Here is a 26,935-nt window from a genome sequence, read left to right on the forward strand (position 1 = left end):
GTGCCAAACAGACACTTTGTGAACACTTCCAGCACAGACAGGATTTATTTCATGATACAGACGTGCTTCAGACAAGCTGCAACAACACTTAATCACATGTATTACCTGTCCAGAAAACAAAATGCCAGAGTGACTAAAAAGCTTAGCAAGCTAAGTGTGTGAATTGAAAAGAAGGCTGGACAGTTGTTTAAAATTAAGGAATTATAAAATAACTGTTATTGCAAGCAACATCAACATCTGTGTTTATACTGCTACTCATGCAGATGCAAACAGCCCCTCTTAGTGCTAACAGGAATTTCACATTCACCACAACTTCAGGATTACATTTTAGAATAATAAATCAAAACTCCTCACTCAACATTCACATCATTAACAGAAACTGCATGAAAGACTCAATAAATAAATAGTCCCACAAAACATTTAAATAAAAACAACTAGGAATCCCTTCAAACTGCAATGGTAACTAAATCCATTTTTATAAAGTGCCTCAAAGATTGGTCTGAATTCACCACTCTGATAGTACAGACCACATTGCCAAAAATAGAACTTACTTCCCAAATCAGAAGCAGAAGCACCAAAAATAGCTTTAACATGTCTGAGAGCTTGCTATTTTAATCTCAAAGATTAAATCTCCAATTATTATATCTCATATCATTATCTGCATAGTATCACCAACCTAAAACATACAGTTGCACAGAAGAAGTTGCAACACATTAATCACTATCTCTTGGGAAAGATTTGTGGAATAATTTAACAGATTTTAAGTTATCATCATTCCCAGTAACACTGCAAGCAGAATACTATAAAGAACACGTAAAGCTATTCCAGAATACACTGATCATTCAGGTTCAAATAAACCCATCAGAGCTGTGCAACATGTCAAGTCTTGTAAAAAGGCAGAACAGCAGCTTGAATAAAGCTTTTCCCATTACAAAAAGCCTGTGAGAATCAAGTAGTCCATGCTAAGGCTGTTTCTGCCCAACAAAAACCCAAACATAAAACAAAAATTAAGACCTTCTGGAATCATCAATGCAGATACTCTAAATGTCAGGTGCTGGGCTACAATTGATAACCACACATCACAGAGAACCACAACCAAATCATTCATTCTTATAGTCATAAAAATATGATGGGGGGGGGGGTGTATATGTATATATATATATTTATAAATACATACACAGTATTTTTATATATACACATAAATATGGCATTAGTAAGTTAATTTTTTTTATATCTGGAAAATAATATGTTCAGAATATACTGGCACGAATGAAGTAAATTAACATTAATCTGGGTGCTATTTCTTCGTTAATTCATAAACATTTAAAGGCTGTTTTTTCTATTTAATTTTTAAAAAGATGACAGAGATCAATGGTCCTATTCCACCACTTCTATGCCTGTCCAGTGAGAGATGACAAGCAGTTACCATGACATTTCCTTTGAGATACTGATAACTGACACACACACCCCAAGAGAAAGTTCCACAGATAAAAGTCACCCCTCTCCCCTATGACAAACCCATCAGAGCTCATATATGAGAACACTGTTCATTAAAAACAGCATTCTCCCTCCCACCCCTTTAACCATCTTTCAGCTTTCCATATGTCTCTTGCTTTTATTTGCCATCATGAAAGACAACTCTGAAGTTAGAATATTACAGCCCTCAGTAAGCATACATCAATAAGGTAAAAGAATTTTTTTTTTAAATATTAGACTATTTCAAGAATGGTACTGATTAAGTGACAAAAAGACTCTTTTAAGGTATTAAACTTTAATTTTACACCTACAGAAAGCAAGTTTATTTCTCTTAGTCGATTTTTACAGACCTTTACAAGCAGGCTGCAGAGCCCCACAAATTCCCCAAACTACAACTTGATTATCAGTGAAGACAAATACATAAAAAAAAAAATCTGAAACAATATAAAACCCACAAACCCAGAAAGGAACAATTTGAAGATTATCATTGCTAGCACAGGAAGGTCAGAAGAGTAGATCACAGACTGTGTAACAAAACTGTCACCTGAAAAAACTTCCTTTCACATTCAGGAGTTGTTAAAGAATTAAATTCAAAAGGTGGGATCTACCCACCTTTTCTTTCCCAATCTAACTGATAAACTCTGTTCCAACTCTTTCCAAACTCAGTGAGTTCTCAGTGAATTCTGAATAATTTGCATTATAGATGAACAACAGAGGATTAGGAAAGATGGTTAATTCCTTCAAAAATACCCCAACTGAACAAGCAGTGACACATGAAAGGCTCGACTTTAATGTGACACAGGCACATTTGGAAGCTTTAACAAACGTGCATCATCTTGATTTTCTCTGAACTAAGTCCCAAATGCAAACCAAGCTATCCACCATGTCCCTGGGAAGAAAGGCAGAACAATCAGCTGTCTTTTGTCTTTACCTTTGTGAGAATCCTGACATTATCAACTCTTCCTACATTTGTGCACTAAAATAACTATTAGCCAAATAGCACCACTGAGCCAAAGACATGAGCCCTGGTACTTGAGCTGAAAAATATTGAGATCTCTCTTTAAAGAAAAAAAAAGAAAACAAAAAAAAAAGCAGAAAAAGTATTATAAAGCAGATACATAATTTTAAATAAGAAAAAAAAAAAAAACACTGTTAGAAAACTAACAAATCTGGGCATCAGTTTTAAAAATTCAGACAACTGACTGCAATTCATAACACTATGTAATAAAAAAAGAAATAAGCATACCATGCCTACAGTCTTCATCTGCTTGCCCATACTTTTTCTGAAAGGTAAAACATGAAAAGTTTAAAAATAGCATTATTCCAGTTAGCATAAACAACTACATGCTTGAATTACAAGTTTTTAAAAACTTTTTAGAAACCATTACCTTGTCTTTTCCTGGGAGGAACATGTAAAGAACATAAGTCACATGTCAATGATAATATAATTAATTCTTAGATTGCTGACACTTTTCTCAAATTCTCAGTTAATTCTTAAAACACTGACTTTTTTCTCAAATTCTCAGCACATGGATACTTTAAAAGAGGAGCCTGAATGGGCAAAGGTGTGTGTGTTATATGTTTGTGGCTGGCTAACAACACCTAGAAAAAAATATAAAACTTAACTTTTCGAGACACTGTTTGTCTTTTAATCTTGCACCAATATAGTTAAGCTGAAATTTTAAGATTTGCACATTATTTTACTGTCTTTTCAGTAGTGATTTTAAAGATTATTTTGTTTAGTAAAACAAGAAGAAAAATTTGGATTGTTTTCCTGAGACTTCATGTATCTGTATAATTCAAGCCTTTATTGGAAGGTTTTGATTTCAAGTATTTTTCCAAAGTCCCTGCAGGCTCACTGCAATAATATCACTATGATGAACATCCAGACAGGTGCCTCAGAGGATTTTAAAAGAGTGATGTCAGAAATTATTAAATAATCCAAGCACCAATCTGCATATTGCCTTATGGAAATAATTTTGAGAGGTCAAGTCTGTGGTAACACAACTTCTATTAGAAAAACCAACCTCACTTATTTGTGAATCTCTTCCCCTGCAGAGCCATAAGATAGGTCACTTCTTCATCTAAGAGGTTTCCCAGTTCTTGTTTTGCACACTGAATAGTCCAATCCACATATTTATTTAAAGAATGCTTAAAAACACTCCCTCAATCAGATGGGCAGATTTATCTTAAAGTTGCCCAGCAAGGTCTTGTGACTTGGCCAAACTTTTTCCACCTGAGATGAAATATCTCCTACTCAATACATGAAGATTTGGAGTGGACAAGACCCCTGTAAATCTGTAATAGCATTTCAGAAAGGTAAGAAAAAGCAGGTTGTAGGTTTATTCTTAAGCACTGAAATGTCCTTCCCTTTAAGAAACTGTAGCTCTGATGCTTTAAAGGAAGGACACAACTTTGGCAATGGGGTCACCTGTAATTCAGGGTTATGCCTCTTGCTTTGCATTTATGAACCTTTACAAGACCCATATTCACCTTTCCACTAAATATTTGCCAGAGTCTAGAAGTTACATCTTTCACCAAATAAAGTCTAGTCTAGCCCTGGAAAGCTGGGATTAAGCATTAAAAGACTAATTTTAGGCCTCTGCAAATGGAGGTAAAGCAGGTATGAAGAAGCTACCTAGATTTTGGCATTTCTTAACTTTGTTTTTTGAGTATTTTTATTTGTGGAAACTTTAACTTCATGCTCTTAAAAGATAAGGTAACTTGGTATGTAATTCAGCATATGTACCCTAAACCCAGCTATTTTGCTTTCCTGGAATATATTTTTTTTTAATTTTTTTTTTTTAATATGTTCAAAGTATTTTTCCTTATTTGTTTAGAAAACTGTGATTGAGACCCAAACCAAGAGGTGCCAATCCTGAAAAATAAATGGATCAGGGAGAGCTACAAGACAGAAGCCTCATAGATGCTATAGCAAGATGGATTCTGTGGGCAGAGCAACATGCCAAAAATTCTGAGTTGTGTTTAAATCTTGACAATAGAAGATATTTGACTTTTCTTTCCAGTTCACTAGATACTATAAAGAGTCACACTCACAAGTTGTAAAAAGGAAGCAATTCTATACAGAAGAGTCTCGATTTTGATGCGGTCGAGTTCTGCCTGGCAGGGCTCCGGGAGGTGAGCTGGGGGGTACTGGCTGAGGGAAAGGAGAGCCTCTGTGCAATGCTTCACTGCCACTTCATAATCCTGCTGCTTAAGGGATTCACATGCTTGTTCACATGCCTTCTCTGGTCTTCTGTCTGCCATGACTCAGGGACAGAAATCCTAGAGCGGGGGCAGAGGGGACGATAAAACGTTGGTTAGCTGTGGAATGGCACTGACAACTTGCCAACCAACTTCCATTCCCGTCTCAAGGTGCTGCATCACATCCCCCTCGTGCTAGGCCAGTCACATTTCCTAAACCAAGCTTCTCACTAACTAATTTCTTCCCAGGCTTTTCTCCATCGCTCCCAGCTCTCGGTTTTGATTCTAATTCAAGAAGGTACTTAAAGCCCACGACAGATTGTAAGAATGTAAGTAGGGGTTTCAAATTTTAAAGTCAGCATGGATTTAAGCAGAGGCTTTTGGGTCTTCAGTGGCAGCACAACCTTTGCTTTGGAAGGAACCAACTCATCCCTTAAGTGCTGTCTCTGAGCCTGCAGCCACGTACTCCACAGCACCTTCTCTTCCAAGCACTTCTCACCTACACTCGGCAGGAGGAGACGCTTCCTCAGGGTGAAGCACAACAAGGATGGACAGGGAAGGACACCAAAGACCAAGGAGTCAACAGCAAACAAACCACTTGTCTCTTCTTTCTGCTGGCTTAGCTACATTTATGGCTGAGAAAGTCTAGATACTCCTGCCACAACAACACCCTAGTGTTGGTTCTTAAATCATTTTGTAGTAAATATTTCAGGGAGACTGAGACAGTTATAAAAAAAAAAACCTGTCCATAGATTACATTACCTGCCAATAAACTAAGACAATTGGATATCCACATCTGAACCACCAGAAGAGCAAAGCACTTCTATAATCCCTGCCCACATTCTCCCTTCACTGACATTTAAATACATGATACACATCCCTAGAGACCCTGAACATTAAAGCTGACTTCACAAAAATGGGTTCTGATACCTGAAAGAGGAAAAATCTTAAGAGTTCTCATTTTTGCTTTTAGCAAGCAGCATATTGTCTATATTTGTGATTAGAGATCAACTATTACAATTGTCTCAAATAACTACTTTTAGTCCACTTTAAAAATTCACTGTTAAAAGCTTTCTTTATACTTGGTATTTCAGATTTTCAACCAAAGGTAACTTCAAGAATGTAAAGTCAAATAAATGCATTTTCCTCATGAAAAATAATCCATTATCCCACTTTTCCTATTAACACATGCCTAAGTCAACATTAAGAAGAAATGTAAACAAGTCTTTTCATATATTATACAACATAGTGTTCTATTCTTAAATTTCCATTCAGTATCAAAATAATTACATAAAGGAATACTGATTTTTTTAAGATTTAAACCAGCTTCCCTTTCACAAAACTAATATAAAAATTTCTCATATACAACAACAACAAAAAATCTTCTCTACAATGAAGGAATATAAGCATGAATATTTTGCAGTTATCCTGGTACAAATCTGTGACGTGTGCCTCTTTCTTAATAACAGCCTTACAAAATATTACCTCATTCATCCAGATAATTCTTTTTCTGCTAAAAATAAGTCCACATTTTCAAACAATAGGAACAGGCAAGTAGGTTTTGCATTTCCATACATATGAGTAAATCCATTCATGAGGTAATTCTATTAAAGATTCAGCTGGATCACTTAAGCACGTATTTTCAATTACATAAATGTTAGGTATTCTTCAGCTGTGTATGCAAGGATCTTTTCTAGATACAACTAAAAATTGCACTGGTTTCCACTTCACTACCATTTTAGGCCACCGTGTATTTCACAAATCTAGGATCTGCTTCCACAGTGACACAACAGTTAATTGATGTTTTTCTCATGTACATTCTGTTTTCTTCCTAAGGGACTGAAAATAGAGGACTACATGAACTCTGCTGTACTTTTGATTTCCTCACTTCCTGGCTGACATATAACCAAAATTCCTTTGACCAAAAGGCTGAGCAGAGCTTCTGTGTGTTTATTCCCAAAGAGCTGATTAAACACAGATCCCATCCTAAGTGACCTGGCCAGCACAGCTAACAGATTTGAAAGCTCTTCTCCTCCAACATGGCACCACGAAAAAGACAAAGATGTTCTTTATCAATTGCCTTTTGCTGACTGGTGGAGAAATACAGAACTCATCTGTTTGAGAAGCTGGGTTTTACACACCCAGCAGTGCCCACACAATTTCTCTGGTCGATTTGTAGACTCCAGAGCACTTCAGAGGACGTAACTGACCACGAGCAAAATCCTGTGAATTAAGTGGAAGCATTAAGGACCAAGCTGTTGGATAACTGGCTAAAGTGAATTGCACCAATGGTATTTCAAATATCCACCAAAATCACAGTGCAGGGAGCACACTGATAGATAAGGAGGCACTGCAGTGTTAATTTGTTTGGAAAAAAATCAAATTATAACAAACAAAACCAGTATGTGGACAACATACGGAAAATGATGCACTCGGGCTCTCAGATTTCATTTCAATCCCATCTATAGCCATACCTGCAGATTCAAACATGCACATTTATTAGATACTTGTGCCATTTACTTCAGACTCCAATCCAGCTCTGGACTATTCCTTGGCGACACCTGACTTTTCCTGCTGACTTCAGAAACCTTTTTTCCTAGTTTTGGTTCCCTAAATCAGCAATTGAGATTTGTGAATGTGAATTACAACCACCTGACTTACCTACATTTAAAATCGTTCAGAGCAGTTCCCAAGCCCCAGCAGGAGCAGGAAGGTGAAAGTTCCCCTTTGCTGGGCACTGCTGCTGCCTCACCTCAAGGCCAGTGTCCAGTTCTGGGCTCCTCCTTTCAAGGGCACTAATCCCAAAGAGAGGAACAGAGCTGGGGAAGGGGCTGGAGTGATCAGGAGCAGCTGAGGGAGATGTTGGGGCTCAGCCTGGAGAAAAGGAGGCTCGGGGGGACCTTCTCAATCCCTACAATTGTCTGAAAGGAGGTTGTGACCAGGTGGGGGTCAGGCTCTGCTCCCTGGGAAGAAGTGACAGGATAAGTGGAGATGGCCTCAAACTGCACCAAGAGAGGTTTAGGTTGAACAGGAGGAAAAATTTCTCCACTGGAAGAGTGGTTAAGCACTGGAATGGGCTACCCAGGGAAGTGATGGAGTCACCATTCCTTGAAGTGCTCAAAATACAAGTGCACTTCACAAAACAGTTTAGTTGTCACCGTGGCATTTGGTCAAAGGCTGGACTCTACGTTCAAGGTCTTTTCCAACCTTAATGTATTCACAGAATACTTAATTGACATTCATTAACAGCCAAGGAGCGAAGGTACTTGTCAAAAGAAATTTATTTTCTGTTCTATATATCTTTATTTTCAAGATTTCAGGTATAAAATAGGAATTTCTACATTCGCTCTAAAAGTAGAATTTATTACAGAACTGAAAGCTGAAGTGTCACAAGCCCTGTACTATATTCCCAACTCTCTTTGCAAAACTGAACAAATTACTTATGGGCTTCACTTTTGTCTCCAAAACTGAACTTAAAATACTAACATGTAACAGAACAAACATCAGGATTATTCATTTTCTCAAACAGATCTGGAAAACCACACGCCAAGAGTTTTAAATTCAATTCTGAGAAATAATTTATCCTCTACTGAAGTTTAATACATCTTCAAAATACTGAAGAACCAGTAAAGAGGCATATTCTCACTATCTAAAGTTGCCTATCTAAAATGGGTAGACATACCTAAGAAATTATATATATAAATATATAATCTGGCATCATACTTTGTATCTCTTAAAAAACTCCTGCCCTTAAGTACAAGAGAACTTACTGAACTTGCATTTCATTGAAAGCCAAATTTTACTCAGCTTATCTTCCACAAAATATTATTTCAAAGACCTGTTAGTTCCAACTGGTATAACTTAAACCTTGGTGGCTTTTACAACTAACCATGACAACATTTTTTTCCTCCTACAACTAATGATTTTCAGGCTCAATATTCCTAATGAGTATTCCACCTTCTTGCCAAAGGGGTTTTGTAAACAAACATGGAAAGAGTAACTAAAATCCAACCTCCAAATAAAGCTGCACATTTCCCCTCCAGAGCTGCAGAGGGGGCTGGAAAAGGCAGAAGGGACAGCTTGAGAAGGAAGAGTGATAAACAACGTGATCCACACAGTCATTTATTTCCAAGTAAACACTACGCCTGCTTGGTGCACAGGAGGCTCTGAAGAGCTACTCCACAGTCTGATGAGTCCAACTTCAAAGTAAAATCAATGTAGGAGGAGAGAACATCATGAACTAAAATTCCAGTGTTTCATGGCAGTTTAACTCATGACTGTGCGCTTCCATGCTCCACATCTTACTGATGTGTTTCATGGAATCAAAGGGTCCATACACTAAGATAATAATAAGTTAAAGCATGTGACAGTTCCTAAAAAAATTTCAAACAGATGCTTTTTCAATTCACTGTAAAGCATCTAGCCAGATAACTCTCGCTGTACTTCATAAACAAACAGATTAGAGGGCACAATGCTGTTCCTATTAATGTTACTGGCAAAATTCCCAATGTCTGCCAAGACAGAAGGATCAGATCCAAGGTCTCGCATGCCAAGCTGACAAACAGTAGACAAGTCAGTAAATATTTGCATATTTTAACCAAACATTAACATCTCTTGTAAAGATTTATGCTAAAGCAATGATGTTCAACTTGCAGTCCTACAGTGAGACTGGTAGGGATTTACTGTCAATTGAATTTACTTCAAGAGCCGCATCCTGGGAATCGCAGAGTGAAGCAAATGAATGAGACCCATTGCCATGGGGAACATGCAGGGGAAGAGCCTCTCCAGCTGCCTCCCATTACAATCCATAAGCCTTCAAACAGTTCTGCTGAGGGAAATAAGCTCAAAATATTCCTTGCCAAGGCCATTCAGCCGTGTCCTCCTGTTAGCAGCCCGCTGTCCTGCGGGAAAGGAAAGCAGGAGATGGATTTGCCCTTCTATTGCCTATTGCGGTCAAGCTGGTGCAGGCTCCAAGAGAGAGCAGGGCAGGAATTCCACTCATCCTGCCCCTCTCGACAGAAATGCAAGCACTCTGTTTCCCAATCCTTTGGGATTTTTCAGCCCATCTCACAGACTGGAAAGGCTGGCCAGCAAATTGGAGAGAAGTTTTAAACATGTAATGAATTCAGGCAATACTCAAGAAAAGACAGCCGGTTTATCAGAATTTCCCAGCAATTCCTTTTTTAAGAGCAAGAAGAGACCTACTAGATTTATTTACAAGGCTGATTGCTCTGTCCTTCCTCAGTAACTTCTGAGCTCCAAGTCAATTGGAACTGAATTCCCCAGAAGTCTGAAGGGTCTTGAGGATGCTGCAGGTTTCATGAAAAATGTGTAACAAGACAGATAACAGACCCAGGGAAAGGTTAAGTTATAACTCAGCCTCTTATTGATACCAAGACATCAGTTACCCCATCAATTACTGCCACGTGCTGCCATTTACCATCAAGAGCTGTAGCAAAGTGTCACTGGCCAGTGAAAGAAAAGTCTTATTTATTTTTCTTGCCCATAACAGTCAATGCCATAGGCTGCATTCATCAATTTAACTGCTCCAGGATTCATCCAAGAGTCTCTAGGCTTCACTAAAGCAGAGTTTCCAAAATTTTTAAATTACAGACCCAAGCAGTGCACATCCCATCCCCTTCTCAAAGCTGTTACTGGTAAACTGAGATGTAAGTAATTCATACATCAAAAATTTGTTATTTCCATAATATATTCAAGTAATATTTGGGAATTCATAAAGTTGGTATGGCTACAATCCCTGTGATTAATGGCTTCCCTCTCACTCAAAATTATCAAGAAAAAAGTGACAATATCCTTGAGTTTATACAGGCATGGAAAGATCACGGGTTTAATCTGAATTAATATAGTGAATATGACATAATAAAAAAGCTACCTACTGTGAACATGCCAACATTACAGTCAGAAATCACAGGCCACTGGAATTCAACTATCAAAACTCTGCAAACAAACTGCTTGTGAGTCCACACACTAAAATAGGGAATGGTACCTCTGTCCATATTATAAAGTTGCTCTGGCATCTCTTGTGATCCCATCTTAAGATAGGCCTGAATCTCTGCATGTCAATTGGTTTTGTATTATTACCAAATACCACTAAAATACCTTTAGATCAGTAAAATAAAATTAAATATCCATTTATTTTCCTTACCTATTGTGGTAAAATAACCCAATCTATGCCTTGAGACAAAAAATAGAATAAAAACCCAAACTCCCTCTATTCAAGCCTCCAGGATGGAATAAAATAGAGCTGCACAAAATACAGAAATTACTTAGAGACATATAGAAAAAAAATTCACTTTCCTAGTGTCATGACATACTCATCATAAATAATCCCAGTCTAAAAATTCATTTAATAAAATGAGAGTTGATAACAACAGTACACTGTACCAACACAACAGAGAGGAAAAGGATGGTGCAACTTTCATACATAGGGTGCAAGAAAGAATTATATGAAAGGTGCTTTTGGCTTTCTTTTTTCTTTTAAGAAAAACATAACAGCAGAGACTCACGCACTCATTTATTGTAATTATGGCTGAAGTCTGTAATAGCAGTTAAGAAGTTCTCAGAAATGCACTGCACACCTTACAGAACAAATACAAAAGCCTCCACCCTTGAGAGAGGACAATCTAATCAGTTTTCTGAAGTAACTGAATTACTTTGGCTAATGTTGTACAACTCCAGGCAAAATGACCCTACTTTCAATTCCAAAAATGATGTTAAATCTGAAATGGAGCATACAGAATGAGGCAAGCACATTTCAAGGTTTTATTCTATAGTGTAACAGCAGCAAGAATCCTGCTCCAAGGCCTCTGAGGAACATGATATGCCTGTTTGGGGAAGGGAAAAAGGGGAAAGAAGAGGTTCACGATGGCCCTGATCACTAAATGCTTAGACTATCCTTCCACATTGAAAAATCAGAGACAGCACCATTAATGAGGAGGGCAAGTGATCTCTGGGCACATAAATGAGGATCCAAGTCTGATCCTGTAAACCTGAAGTATAAAATAAACACAACCACGTTTATTGAAAAAGGAACAAGAGCCTGTGGATGGTTTATCACTCACACAACCACACAGGCAATTGAGATTAAGAGCAAATGCCTTCCGCATCTGGAGCGTCTGCAGTCTTTAAACCACTTTACATACATCACAGATAGTAACAAGTTACATTTTTTTGCATGTCAGTTATGACTTCAGTACAGACTACTAAGTGATTATTAACGCTTTATTACCTTTCCTAATCTCTTTTATTTTCATTTTGGAAATAGCAGCAAAAGGACAATCTGTGCAGCCAGCAGCAGCAACACTCAGACATGGACAGACTGGCTATCTTTGGCCCAAAATCTGGAAATAACTCATGGCATCAGCACTTGCAACCAACCCATCCACCACATCCCTAATACCTTTACATCCTGCCTTTAAAAAGATCCTTTTTTCACACAGCTGTCTGAAAACATCACCTGTCCTGATGAAACTAAGCTAAATACTTGGCAAGTCAAAGCACAGCATCTACGTGACATGTGTTGGTGCTGCCTGAAAGCCATTCACAGCCAACAGATACAAGGTTCTTATTTAAACAAAGCAAATATATACATATATTGCATTCATTAACTTCACAGAACAAATATTGGGTTGTAAAGTTCGATACTCTGAGGTTGTGTGAGGACAAGAGCATCTGTACAAGCTTATGCTGGCCTCCTGTGTGCCTGCATTATTATGATATTGCCTTTAACTGTGTTAGTCACAGAGCACATTTTCCAAGGGCTACCTGGCAGAATGAGTGGGCAGAACGGAGGCTGCTGCTTAATGGACATCCAGTGAAATACTTCAGCACAGGGCTGAGACCTTATTTACTGCATGCTACTCAAATCTTACTTAAATGATAGCACTTAAATGTTTTCATTTACTTTTCAATAATGCCTACAGTACTGCAACCAAGTACTTTATAAGAATTTAAAAAATATCTTTATCATTCTGATGATGTTTCCATTTTACAGAGAATTAAGGTAAGAACACACAAGGCAAAAGTTTCTATAAACTTCTTATATTTACATTAAAATATCTAGAAGTGATTTCTCCCCCTTATGCTCTGCCTGTACTATACAGCCCTTTTACATGTCCAACACAGAGCACCTGGTGTCTGCAGAGTGACTTAGGAGTATCCAGCATTCATCCACATCACAACATGGGAAAATTCATTAGAAATACAGAAAATGAAGTGTAGCAAAGATGGGGCTTAAGTAGGATTTGCCTTCTCCCTTTTTGCTATTCCCTACTCCATTTCAGTAACACTTTCTAATTTATGCAGATAGCAAAACTGTATTCCACCAAACAACTGTATTAACATTATAAAATAAATCATATGTACCCACACTGCACAACCTCCCTTCTATTTATTTTGAATACTAATATTTTTCAATCTCCTTCTCCTCATTCAACCACCCCCATCTCTACATTTATTGTACATAATTCTGAAAAAATATCCATTTTGCACCTTCTGTTTAAATCCAGTCACTGCTTCCTCTGTGATGCAGGAAGGTAGAGCTGGGAGGAAAGAGGAACTTGGTATCAGGAGAACAGAAAGGGAATTTTCTGTGCTCTCATTTTTGTCCAAAATCACACCAGGGAGGAACACAGGAGCCCCAGCATTCAAATTACAGAGAAATCCTGTTTAGCTGAGGCTGAAGCATGTACACTGCAGGGATTATCTTTTACATTTGTACTTAATGCTGATTTGACCAACACTGAGGAGATTTTCACAAGGTTGATCACAAGTACATCCTTGGCAGAAATATTATACAATAATACATCTCAACTTTTCACAAAGCAGCACTATAGGTCATTAGATTATTTATTTTCTAATTTATCATGATCACAATAAAATATTTTGCTCAATTTCTAGGAAAGATAGAATCATATTGGCAGAACCTTTCTCTCCTCAACAGCACCCAAAAATTAAGACTGTGAAAGACACCTACCATGGGAAATTTCAACCCAAATAATTAAAATCTGGCAAGCAATAACCAAGTGAAATGAAGAGTATGTCATAGTAGGCATCAGGTAACATAATAATAGGTGGTGCTTCTGCCCCACCTTAAGTTTTTGGCTCCTTCATAGAAAATCTTTACGTAAACAATCTTTCATAATAACTGGTTAACAACAGGAATTTGTACACCATATAACTCTGTGTTCACACTGCTTTTTGAGAACAGAGTTTCTCACACTTACCCAAGTTGAGGGCATTTTAATTGAAATATTGTCCCATGGTTACCATTTTATCCCCATAACAACATCACCAATTACTTACTTTTAAAAAATGCATTAGAAAAGTAATTTAATCTTTGCTTCTCTTAATGAAATTTGCCAGAGAAAAACAAAGGGAAGACTCAGCACTGCATGACCAGCCAGCTCTCCATAGAGCAGCACCAACCTACAGGACTCAAACCCAAACACATTTCTCAGAACAATATCCATATTCTAAAAGCTGGTTTAAACATCATAATCCACAGCTTTTCAAACTATGCCTTACTTGTGTCAGAACCTCCCTTTTCAATACTTGAATAACACAACACAGCCTTGTTCCTGTCTCTACACTAGTGTTTAGTAATAATTTTGACCAAAAAAATGAACACTACTCATCTTAAGGACTTACCCAGTCCTTCAATTCCTAATATTATTCTCCACTGAGTCATAAGGTAGTGCCAGAAGTCCTCTCTGAGAAATGTCTGCTCTCTGATATACTCACATCTGTATCAGTGTGACTAAACATGTGTCACCTCATTTTCAAAATGCCAAGCAAGTGCCAAACTCTGTTCCCAAGGAATGCAAAGGGGAGCCAAAGAAGATTCCCAAGCCTCATTTCAACACAGGACACATATCACTAGATTTACAAATATATTTCAGAAGTTTAAATGCAAAAACACATCACAGATTTTCCAGTGCTCACAGAACCTGCCACTCATGAAGCACTGTCTGCAGAGAACACTTGACCATAGTTCACTTGCCAAATTCACCAATTTAATCAGTCTGAGAGACAGAATCAAAATTACCAGTTCCTAACCCTCAGTCTCATGTTCAATTCACAGCTTCATCTAATACAGCTGTATTTGGATTTCAGAAATAAAAGTGTCTTTAAACTAGGAAATTATTTATCACAGCATATTCCCATGTCAAAAACCATGCAAACTCTTCCCCACCCCCAGCAGCTCAGCAGTGCCAAAGCTCAGTGGTTCAATCCACATTTTCTCTTCATAACAGGATATTGTAGCAATGCTGAAACAGTCTTCCCTCAAATGCCAAACTTTCACTTTCACACAAGAACTTCTCCACTCCTGACATGCCCTGGATACTGCAAGGCAACACCCTCCTGGGAGCAGATCTAGGTGAAAAGCACAGCTTTGATCCCCAGGGCAAGTGCAGATGCTACAGGTATCTATCACAGTTTTACAGTTGAAAAAATGGGGAAAAAATAAAAGCCCCAAGTTCATTTGCTGTTTGAGATTCAAAATATGAATCACTCTTTCAATTTGCTCAAAAGCAAAAAATTGTAAAAAATCTTCATACTGAATACCAGGTACATTGCACAGGTCACAAACTGAGCACAGGAATCAGCCAGAACATTGTGGCACTAAACAGGAAAAATTTCTTTCAATATACCTCAGCCTTCGTTGCAGCTTTATAATGAACTTTAATTTATTATAGTAGTGAATAATACTGTGACTGAGTTTTTTGTTACGCATTTACACAGTGCTTAGCACAAAAGGGTCCTACCGTAACAGATTTAATAACACAATCATGCCACCCACAGATCCTCCAAACACATCTTTCCCCAAACCATGTCTATTATGTAACTGTACATGGTATTTTTGTGCGCAGTTTTGAAAGTTCAAAGCAGTAACTAACCCTCCACCTCTAAGAACTGCTATCTTTGTTGTAAATTACCTTTGAAATTCATTTTTACATGACCCTGCTTCCAATAGTACAGTATAATACAGCTAAGCCTAGTTTGGGGAGTTGTCTTTTAACTCTGCATTTTCATTACATTAACCTTTCTGCATATGGATAATGCTTTTATCATGTTCCCTGTTTTCTCTCCTCAAATGCCTGACCATGGTAGCACCAACAGGTTCAATTTTTAGACTCTTTCAGAAATAGAATACGGATTCCCAAGTTCTCCCCTCACAGCAAACCCTACACCACAACGTGTATCCAGAACACACTTCCCAATAAAACTCGCCCTCCTCATTCCTTTTGAAACAAACATTAGTGATTCAGTCACGTATTTGAAACTCCACTCAAAGAACTGCATCAGCAGGAATGAGCAACGATCCTGCTGTGGTTAACAGCATAATCCTGACAAAACTTGGGAAGCAGAGGACGGGTGTCTAGCCCAGCCAAACAAATATAAACAAAGCTACAGCCAAGTAATATCAGTCAGTTCAAACGACAAAACAAATGTCCTGCACCATTCCAAATGTGTGAGTGTCTCAAGATATGGCCAGAGCACAGTTACCTCAAAACCATTAGCACAAACAACTATAATCAAAAACATCACTGGAATAAAAGACCCACAGCACTGCGTTAGCACAGATTCCAAAATATGCAAAAAACATTCCCCTTAATGACCTCCCCATGCAGATAATGAGAGAAATCCAACAAATTCTGGCTCCCAAGATAGCAGAGGAGTAGATGCAAGGCAGCTATCGTGGCTGGTCCAACACTATTTGGGAATCCCAGCTGAGGGGGAATTTAGTTGAAACCCATGAAGAAACATTACCTGGGAACAGAGGCCATCTGCCCATCCCTGTCCCTCCAAAACCACCCCTGGATAAAATTAAATTTTCACTTAAAAAGAAGAGATTACCATACATGAAGTGAAAAGATACATAGGGAAGAAGCGTTACTTTACATGCTGCCAAAACCACTACACTTTTCATTTGTGGCATTCTTCATTTATGATGTCCACAAAGATTTGTTACCTTCTTGGTTTGCTGAACCACTAAACATTTTCCACCAAATTAAACACTCGTGCTGCATTACTAACAACCGAGATTCTCAAAAACAGCTCATGTTACAGATTTCCTTCTTGCCAGTGGGGTCTGAAGGGCTATGAAAGACCTTTTAAGCATATTTAAGCACCATAATTTTTAGTGTTTTGATGAATACAGTATTTTTGCTATATATAACTATGGGGGGAAAAAACCCAGACCATGAAATTCACAGACTGAAAGATCATTTCTAAGTAACACTTACCCTAACTACCATAAAACCAGCTCAGACGACTCCACACACTGCTCACATTTCTATCCTTCACTTCCTGTCGCTGCAACATTCAAAACTTCACACCAAACACAAACCAACTGTTCTTTTTCTTCCAATATTTCATCATTACAGCTCAAAGAATCAGTAGCCTTGCTACTGCTTACAAACAGAAGTATGAAACTTATTTCCCCAAACCACACATAAGCCAAAGATTCAAAACATTCACCTCAGACACATCATTCTTCATGGAAGTGATATTTCCCAGGACTAACAGCAACAAATGGCAAAACAGCTCCCAGTTACATCTCCAAAACATATCTCCACATAACATCACCCTCAAAACTTCTTGCTACCAGCTTGGCAGCACTGTGTATCCACTGCTGCTTGGAAAACCTGTGTAGTTCAGTGCTATTAATTGTGAATTACCTTCCTGCTAAGGTTCAAGCCTTCTAACATCTGACAAGGACTCCATGCCACTCAGAAAATCTCATAGTTGGTACTCATTGGGATGTAGGATGGGGCCACAGTCACCACTCAAACTTTGCAGTCATGAAATGGATCCTCTCAGTGTAGTAAAACTACATGTAAGGAGGAAAATGATTGAAATCTATGATTTCTTATCTGGCTTTCCTGTAATAAGCCTAATTTGGTAATATGGAGGACTCTGAGAAAAAGTAACCAGAAAATAACCAGTCCATTTCTAATTTACAACCATGAATTTGCATATAAAATTATAGAGGAATATTTGGGTATTACGTTATAGCCCCATTAAGTATCCTTTAACTTCAACTGGCAGTGCAATAGAAATGCAACAGAAAAACAAATTCTCACCCATGGGTAATCACAATATCATTGCTTAAATTCCCAATCCCTTCTTTTCCTACAGTAATATTCACTTTTCTGTGTTTCTCAGACATGAGTGTTGCTTCTCTTGGAAGCCTCATGTTGTAAACATTCATGTGAAGAGAAAAGCTCAGTAAGCAAAACTGTTTTGGAATAAGGAACCTGAGTCACATATCAGTGTCACCATAACGAAATCCCCAGAAGCTGGCCTGTTCCTGTGGAGCAGCCTCTGACCTTGCAGACTCCAAATTTCCCTGTCTATAAAGCTTAGTTACTTTCTCCCACCCCAAAAAAATTGGGAAAAAAATGTTTATTTTCCCAGTCAGTATCTCCAGAAGACTAAGCATTCCTTCAGAATTTTTTTTTTTTTTAATTCCATACCAATGCTGTGTGGAGACTTTTGAAAAAACAGCCTCTTTAAAAACATTCTCTCTTCTTTGTTGAAAAAGGATGGCAACCACAGAAGTCTGCACTAAGGGGAGGAAAATAATCCAACATATAAAGTACCATGTCTTTAAATATATGTCATTGATACATATAAACACAAGTGCTGCCTTGCTGCCAAAGGCCATGGAAGAGAGAGCAAGACAAACAAGAATGAAAAAGGAAGATCTTGTTTGTTCTCAAAATCTAACTTGCAATCTTTCCATTTATGGGGGAAAAAATACATGTACCATATACTTGAAAATGAGATTTTGCCACAGCATCTCAGCAAAAGAAGTGAGGAAGGATTCAACAGCTGCAATACGAGCAGGAGGGAGGGTTGGGATTACAAAATGTGGAATTTCCCCCCCCATGATGAGCCACTGGCAGTGCTGCACAGAGAGGAACACAGAGAGATCTGCTTCCTTCCAGGAAGAAAGATTCAGCAATGCCAGCAGAAAAGTCAGGACAGGATTGAAGCTCGCTGGGATTCTTGGCCTACTGATCCCCCAGGCAGGGGAATTCCAGCTGTCCAACCACTCTATCCCTAAGCTGGAGTGTGTCACACCACCCTTCCTTCTCCTGCTCCAAGCCAGCTCCCACAACTTTCCCCAGTTACTGTCAGGCTGTACACAGGGGATGGATTTAAATTAATTCCAAAGACTTTTTTAATTTAGATTTCACTCCTGCTACCAGACCTGTGAGGTCCCACTGACCTCAGGAGGGGATGCCAGTGAGGTGAGAGATTCAAAGGCTTTAATAACCTGAATTGCTCCAGCAACTGTTTCTGCCATTACTAAAATGAAAACACCAAGAATAATGTTCAGTAGCAAATATAAGATGGTAGTAAATAACAAATAAAAACAAACCAACACACTAAAAGTCAGAAAGAATATCCAGCTATAAATGCAAAGGGCACTTTACTAACAAAAACAATTGCCAACAATGGATAAAAATGTTTCATCAGACTATGAAATTAACAGAGTTGGAAAACTGTAGTATTATTGCCCAGTTCCTACATGGGCTCTTTCATCCACAGGCATCAGGACTCCTTACAAGTCAGTAATATTCACTATCCCTGTTTTAAATTCCTTCAAAAGGAAATACAAACAGGTGAAGTGATTTGCATCAGGCTCTCCACATCTCTCAAGCACTAGACCTGTACCTTATCCACCTGGGAATATCCCCTCTTCAAGCTTTCCAGACACTCTGACTCACATCTTTTGAGATGAGAATTTCTCTACAAATCCAGCCTCTGAGCAGAAGTTCTCTCCAAACCACAGCCCTTCTTCTACAACCAGATCTGCTCACACTGATCCCAAAGCCCAGGAGGAACTTCTCTGAAACCAGTGAGATTTCACAAAGGAAAAGGATCATCCATGACACATCAAGAAGCAGAACTGGGACAAATTAGAGAATAAGATGATGCTTCCACATCTCCCTTTAAGTTTTAGTCTGATTGGAAGAGATAAAAACAACCCAAACAAGCAAACAAAAAAAATCCCAAAATAGACAAAAATACCCCAACAAAATCAGCAATTACAACCTTTCAAGCCTTTAAGCCTTTACTTTAACAAGCCTCTACTACAATAAATTCATCTGGCTCACCTAAAAAGGCACAGTGCCTGTATGAATTAGAAGAGGAAAAATGCACACTGTACATTTCCTAAGTCAAAAAAAATCAGAGGTGAAGAGTGATAAAGGAAACGTCATTTCAGCTAGGAAAAATAAAGAAGTAATTTCTGCTTTCAGAATAAATTACAAAGAGAACTCAATTTATCAGTAGTAAGACATAAAATGTTCCTTCACTTACCAATAAACTGCTCTGCTAATTAAAGTTCAACAAAAAAAAGCTTAACTCAGCTTCTGCCACTCACAATTTCTGCGCTGTAAAAGCCAAGGCTACCAAAGTCTGATTCCCTGGGTCTGGACCCCAAGGAGATGGAGGGAATGTGGTGGCCCCTCGTACACTTTCACTCCTCTAAGTTTTAAATGAATGTTCAAAATCAGCTCCTCCCTATAGCCTGCCTAGCACTCCCAGACAGTGCCCATCACAAAAGCTTTGCCATTAAAAAAAAAGAAAAGGAAAAAAATGGAGTTTCCATTCACAATCTGCTATGGCTCAAAAGTACTGAAACAACCAAATTTAACACACATTATTTTAAAGCCTCCCTGTTCTACCTATTAGTCTTGGAAAATAATGTATACTTGCCAGGAATCACTTGCTTATTTTTTTATTTTCTAGAAAGGAACATGTCTTTCTTATATAAAGAATGGCAGGTAACATATTTTATCCTTTGCCTTACTTCAAATACACTAATTATTAAGAACAACATCAGACAATGTCAACAATCCAAACCATCCCAAATAGAACCAGCAGTGATGATACACTCAATCTGTCAATGGGGATATCCATTTTCAGGGTATTTTTCTGTCTCACAACTGAATTCTTTTATTTTTTCAATGAAAAGTGAAATGTGTTATTTTAAAACTTCCTGTCAAGCTCACTGTACCTTGGATACAATGCAAAAATCCTGTTACCTTGTTAACTCTTACTCATTTTGTCATTATCTGGGAAGCAGCCTTGCAACTGTTTTCCCCAGTTATTTCTTAATTTCCATCAATGATATGTTTAATCATGTTACTCTAATCAAACAACAATTGCCTAACAAAGCACTGAAGCCAAAACAACTGCACTCCTTTGGAAATTAACAAAAGGACACCTTCCACCACAGGAGGGGTAACAGATCCTTCTCCTGCCTGGGGATTTGCCCTAAAAAGATACATATAAGTGTCTGCTGGAAGGGCTGTATTGCAATGTGCAGTGGAAACTCTACTGTTTTCAGTTTCAGAGCTGATCCAGGGTATAAAAGCTGCTCTCAGGACCTGTGTTAAAACTCCCGACTTCACTCCACTCTCCCTGCCAAAGCCTCCTGCAGAAAACAAAAACATAAGCTCATCTGCCCACCCTTCAACCGCTCCGAGGGGGTAATTTTACAACAGCTGTTAAATTCCTCCAATTTGTTTTTCCATCCCTCAGCAAACCCTACCTACCCCATTTTTTTCACTTCTATTTCACCATTGTTATTTCCTGGCCGTCTCTCCCGTCCCCTCCCGCCCCGCCCGGTACAAAAACAAAGCTGCCTCCCACACCCCCTGCATCCCCCCCGGAGCACCCCCGGCTCGTGCGAGGCATCCCCGGCTCTCCGGCCCGGTCCCTGGGCCCGGCCGGGCGCGGGGCCGCTCCGCCCGCCCGCGGGCCCCGGGGAGCGCGGCGGCGCCGGGGTCCGGCCGAGCGCCCCGTAAACACCCCGGGAGCGGCGGCCGCCGCAGGCCCTCCGCGGACACAGGGCCCGCTCCCGCCGGCACCGCGCGGCCCCCGCGCCCCGCACCGCCCGCCCCGCCGGCCGCGGGGCCCCGCGGGTCCCCCGAGGGCGCGGCGGGGCCGCGGGCGGCCGGTGCGGGCCGCGCTCGGTGCCCGCGGGGGCGGACGGGGAAGTCCCGACTTACCTGTCATTACTTTCTACGCCATCTTGGATCCACTTGTCAACGTCCCACAAAGCATTGTGGGAAAGGCCGGCCCTCCCCGCGGCCCGGAAGGCGGAGGGCGGCGGTGTGAGGGGACGGGACGGGGACGAGAATGGGATCGGCAGCGGCATGGGGATTGGGACGGGGACAGGAATGGGATCCGGGTGGGGCCCAGGACCGGGACGGAACGGCGATGGGGACAGGGTCGCGCTCCGGGATAGGGGATGGGGATGAGGATGGGGACCGGGATCCGATATCCCCTCAGCCCGGCGGACGCTGAAGCGCAGCCCGGGATCCCCTCACGAAACAGCGTCCGGGGCCACCTCCGCGCCACCCGCGCTAGAAACCGACTACTTTGAGGGGGTTCCGTGTTTTCTTTATTTTTTCTCTTTTTTTCCCCTCCCCTTCCCTGGGCTCGGAGCGCGGCTGCGGAGCCCGAGGGTCGCTGGCGGGGCCGGTACCGGCAGGCGGGGCGGCCGGCCAGAGCCGGACACAGAGCCCATCCCTGAAAAAATCTTAGAAATTACTCTTTCACATGTTTTTTCTACTGCATGAGTTGGATTTTTTTTTTTTTTTTTTTTTTTGGTCTGTTTGGTTTGGGGTTTTTTGGGTTTTTTTAATTTTTTTTTTTAAATTATTTTCCTGTGGCTTTTTAAAGTTCTTCCCTCAAAGAAATTTGGGGGAGGCCGGGTGCGGGTTCTGAGGCTGCCCAGGAGCAGCTCACGCTGTCACCGTGTTTTCCAAACCCATCCGCCTGTGCTGAAGGACTGCTCATGAATCCAGAAACTGCTTTGCATAACAGTTTTATTTTCATGGAGTAATCTTCCCTGTTAGCTGTGTTTTCAGACTCTCTGGCAATCAGTTCTCAATACCTACGCTGTTTTGCAGACTGGCTTTTTCAAGGCGTTCCTGGCTTAGCTGCCATGGATGGGTGCCCTGTGCTCTGTATAGGCTGTTGTGCTTTAGGGCAAAGTGAACCAGAAATTGGGGGAAGGCAGTTTACTTCAGAATGTTAGGGAAGTTTATCACCAAAACAGAATTCCACTGTTTTTTAAAAACTTTCCCTTCTCCTTTAATTCAAATAAGATCCAGATGATTTTAGTATTGGATCTTCCTGTATAATGTATTTACATTTATATTTAAATTTACGTCTAATGCCTCATAACTCTTTGAAGAATAACCATCAGCCAAGCCTCTGATGCATTACCACTGCAAGAAAATACTTGTGCCCAAGAAGGTTTTCAATATTCATCAGTAATGCATTTATAGAGAGAGCTCCTTGCAACAATGTAAATACAGGAGGAAATAAATCTAAATAAATCCTTTGCATTTACCGCCCCATTCTTAAGTCAGTCTACTTTTTAATTCAGCTTCGTAACTAGTTGGGAGTGCAGTTGTGCTGTTGCAGAGGGGAGTGTGGGTGGTCCCAGCCTCAACCCAGGAGATGCCATTTCAGGATAAAACCCTCCTGAGCTCCTGTGAAGCTTGCCATAGGCAATTTCTGCTGTCCCTGCTGCCAGCCTGACACCTTCCCTAATGCTGTGACTTGTGTTTTCTGTGGGCACTGTGCAAGAACAGGGATCAAAGAAAGCTGAAACTGTGTTTAGGATCCAACTAACTTTGTGTCATTCAGTCCAGGTTGTTGAAACGGAGTTAGTCCTTTTACTTTTGAGGCTGACTGTCTTTGGTACCTAGTGAACTTTCTCTTACTGGTCATTTTCTTCTGTTAGAAAATGCAAAGGTTTTCTTTAAAATAAATGATAATTAGAAAAAACAGTGGAAGATAAATTATCAATGTATGCATATTTTTAGATATAAACACATATATCCTCTGAAGTTTAATTTGGAGAAGACAAATTTAGTTGGTTTATTTTTTACATAAGCTTTTAATGAGTCCATTTGTTCTGACAGTATTTTTTTTATAATGTGCTAAGAAAAAAACTGTGTGGCAGTGACTGAGTTATTGGAAGATCTGTTCAGTGATAGAACCCATTCTTACCACTATGCCTCTGCTAATTTAAAGTTCCAAATTGGATGGAGCAAGAGGCACAGGCTGCTCTGCAAAGGTGGCAACTCTGCCCAGTAAGAACAGCCCAGAAAGGAGCTGGGGAGGACCATGGAAACACCAATGTATAAAACACAACATGGAGATGTGCTCTTGCACCCACTGCTTTTAATGATCTTGGTACTTGAACCCTTTTAGCTTCCATATGAAGGAGGTTTTAGTTTTTTTTGTGGACTGGTCAAGTGTATTGCATAAACCCTCAGTGGAGGTGCCAGAGGCTGGAGAGGGAGCCGGCAGCTCTGGGATGGGGGTGGCTGCCAAGCACTGCCCTGTTCAAGCAGAGCCTGCAAGCTTGGAACAACTCTCCTGTTTCCATGTGCTGTCCCCTCTAAGCTCTTTCAAGGTCCTTGTTAGCAGATAGAAAGATGAAGACTGTTGGTCCAAAACAAATGGGGCTCCAAGGGCTCATTAACCTTGGAAATTCTGCTCAGCGTGAGAATCATAGCAACTAGCTTAAGGGATGAGATCCCAAATCCAAAGGGCCTAAAAAAACCCTAATTTTTACTAATTTACTTCTCTGGTAATATCCCAGGAGGCAGAGAATGGCCCAGGAACTGGTTAGAGATTACCTGGGAAGAAAGGGAAGAAATAGACTTCTTGTAGCTTTCACTGACATGTTTCAATACAGTATTAAAAGATAATTTAACAAAATAAGATTACTGTATTCCTACTACTTTGAGAAGAACTCAATATCTATCTATCTATCTATAGGAGACCTCTCTCTTTCCTTGATGTGTATTACCCCAGTGGAAGCTGCAGTTTTGTTTTCCAATCTCTGCTCTTGAACACAACCCCCCAGGATGAGCTGGCAAGCCAGGCTGTCACTGAGCACTGGGCAAGGCACAGAACCAGATGTGTTGCATGCTGACTATTGCCTTGCATTTCCAGAATTCTCCAGACTTCCTAAATTCCTGGAATCCAATGGGGTTTCATAGCATGAGGAGAGCTTGCAGTGCTAGACTTCTGCCCAAAGAGACCAGGAGCAGGGGGTGACACGGAGTCTAGGGGGAGAAGAAAAGCAACAGTGGATGCTGGAAATGTAAGAAATACCAAAAACATAATGGGGATGCATGAGAGAGTAACAAAGACAAGGAATTCCCACTCAGCATCATGAGACTTGACAGGATTCAGATCATCAAAAGCCTAACAGTGATATTTCTAGGGACTCATTACAATGGTTAAAACTTTAAAAAACCCTCCAATGAATGCAGCAATATCAAACTCAATTCCACTTGTACATTTTTTAGGATTTTGAAATCTTTCTAATCTGAAAATAGCAATTTCTTACTGGATGTTTAGAAAGCCCACCCTACCAGGGACCATGTGCACAAGGAATCCCTGTGCAGAAGACACAGCCTGTCTCCCTGCTCTTCAGTCAGGACTCTCTAAATGATGCTGGCTCACAGGGCTTCCCCCTATTCTGTGAAGCTAGGAGCCATGCCCTGGCCCTTGGAGAATCCAGGCTCCTTGCCAAAACCAGGAGTTTGAAAACCTGGGGCCACTCAGGGCTTCTAGGCTCCCTGCCATGAAGCAGAGATCTGAGCAGAGCGCAGCAAGGTGTGGCAGAGTTGGGAACTCTCAAACCCTCACTTGCTCCAGGCCTAATGGAGACTTGGTAGCCAAAAAGCCCTGGAGTCCTGGCTCACCCATGAGCTGCACACTTGGAATCACAACTGCAGCTTGGTTTCTACATTTTCAAAACAAAACTATTCTAATTATTTGAAACTTACACAGCTACTTTTTTCTTTCTTTTCTGCTTTCACAGGAAATTCAGAAAATCAATTTCATTCTATGCTCACTCCCATTTCTGGGAACTGGTATTTTGTGAATACAGAAAACTCCATTTTCAATCAGCTCCACTCATGATGTCTAACCGGAATGCAGGAAAAACCATTACAATTAACATGTAAGAGTAATAAGGACATAATAGAATACATTCAGCAGGGAATTGCCTCCCTGACCCTGCAAGCCCAACATCCCAGCAGGCTTCTCGAACAGATCATTCACCCCTGAGCAACAAAACAACAGGAGGCCTTTCTCAATGGAAGTGCCAGACAGATTGCAGCAACAGGAGCAATGTTTTTATTGTCTTAGCACACTGGACCTTTATAAATTTTTCAACTCCCTCAGAAGCAGCAATCATGGGAAAGTAACAGAAGTTAAGTGGTTTGGCCTCTGCCACAAACAAGGCAGTAGTAGACCAGGGATTAGATAGCAACAGTAGTTCTTACTCTTAGTAAACAATAAAGCAAACCCTTCCTAGGCAGCCATTAATGTCTGGTTATTAGGCTGAAGAGTAGCAAGTTTTGATTTTACAGCATGAAAATTCCCCTGGAATTCCTCCAGAGTCCTCTAATGAATGGATGATCTCAACTTTAATCTTACTTCATAATTATCCAAGGGTAGCATTTCAATGTGGACTGCTTAAAGCACATGTAATTTCTAGAGTAAGTAATATTCAAACTAATTCATTTCTCCTTTGATCCACAAAATGAGAGCGTTGAGAAGCAACTAGCAACAAGGGGATGTTGAGGGTACACTCAGGAGATAGGAACTACAAGGGTCAGAGTAATGTGATGGTTTGATCCCACACTGTCAAGATCAAAAGATCTTCAGTCAGTGCATTTTTTTTAAGCTGGTATGTCTCTATGCTGACCTTTGAATTGCTCATGGAGGAGTTATATCTGACATATATCCAAACTTTAGGCTAAATAGATTATTTTCCATTTACTTGGAGCTACCCTATGGCCTAATCATTTCAGAGTTTTGTTCTAAAACTTCTATTTATTTTTGTGATGGGGAGGGAAACCCTGAGGAATTCTGGCAACAAGTACTCAGAAGTCTCACTCTGAGGACTGGGAAAGAGTCTGCCTTGGGCAGTATGTTCCAACCCAAAACTAAGGTATTCCAAGTGCAAACAAAAATCTCTGTCAGATCAAAAGACAGAGAGCTTGATCATTGTGGATCTTTGGCACAAATACAGACCATAAAAATGACCCTTCATAATCCTTTTGAACTGACTTTTAAGGAGATACCAGAGCTGTTGAAGAAGAGTTCTTCCATGTTCCTTCTAACGCTGAGAGCAAAAGGTGGTTGTGAGAGGAGAAAAAACACTTCC

At 40.0% G+C, this 26,935-nt stretch overlaps 1 protein-coding gene across 7 annotated transcripts in view; it reads right to left on the minus strand.

Moving 5' to 3' along the window:
• Window positions 1-21,782, minus strand: part of HELZ (helicase with zinc finger) — an 85,564-nt gene extending 63,782 nt beyond the window's left edge. For 4 of the 7 annotated variants that reach the window (XM_015645424.1, XM_015645422.1, XM_015645425.1 and 1 more), the window contains exons 1-3: window positions 21,735-21,782; window positions 4,534-4,761; window positions 2,723-2,759 (exon numbers count right to left, since the gene is read on the minus strand). In XM_015645424.1, the coding sequence (XP_015500910.1) occupies window positions 2,723-2,759; window positions 4,534-4,743 (247 nt within the window). In that variant the 5' untranslated portion in view covers window positions 4,744-4,761; window positions 21,735-21,782. The remainder of the gene's footprint in view (window positions 1-2,722; window positions 2,760-4,533; window positions 4,762-21,734) is intronic. The other 3 variants (XM_015645428.3, XM_015645427.3, XM_015645426.1) reach the window with 3 other exon arrangements.
• Window positions 21,783-26,935: the final 5,153 nt, after the last annotated feature.

The sequence above is a fragment of the Parus major genome, chromosome 18 (genome assembly GCF_001522545.3).
Source record: "Parus major isolate Abel chromosome 18, Parus_major1.1, whole genome shotgun sequence".
Lineage (NCBI taxonomy): Eukaryota > Metazoa > Chordata > Aves > Passeriformes > Paridae > Parus > Parus major.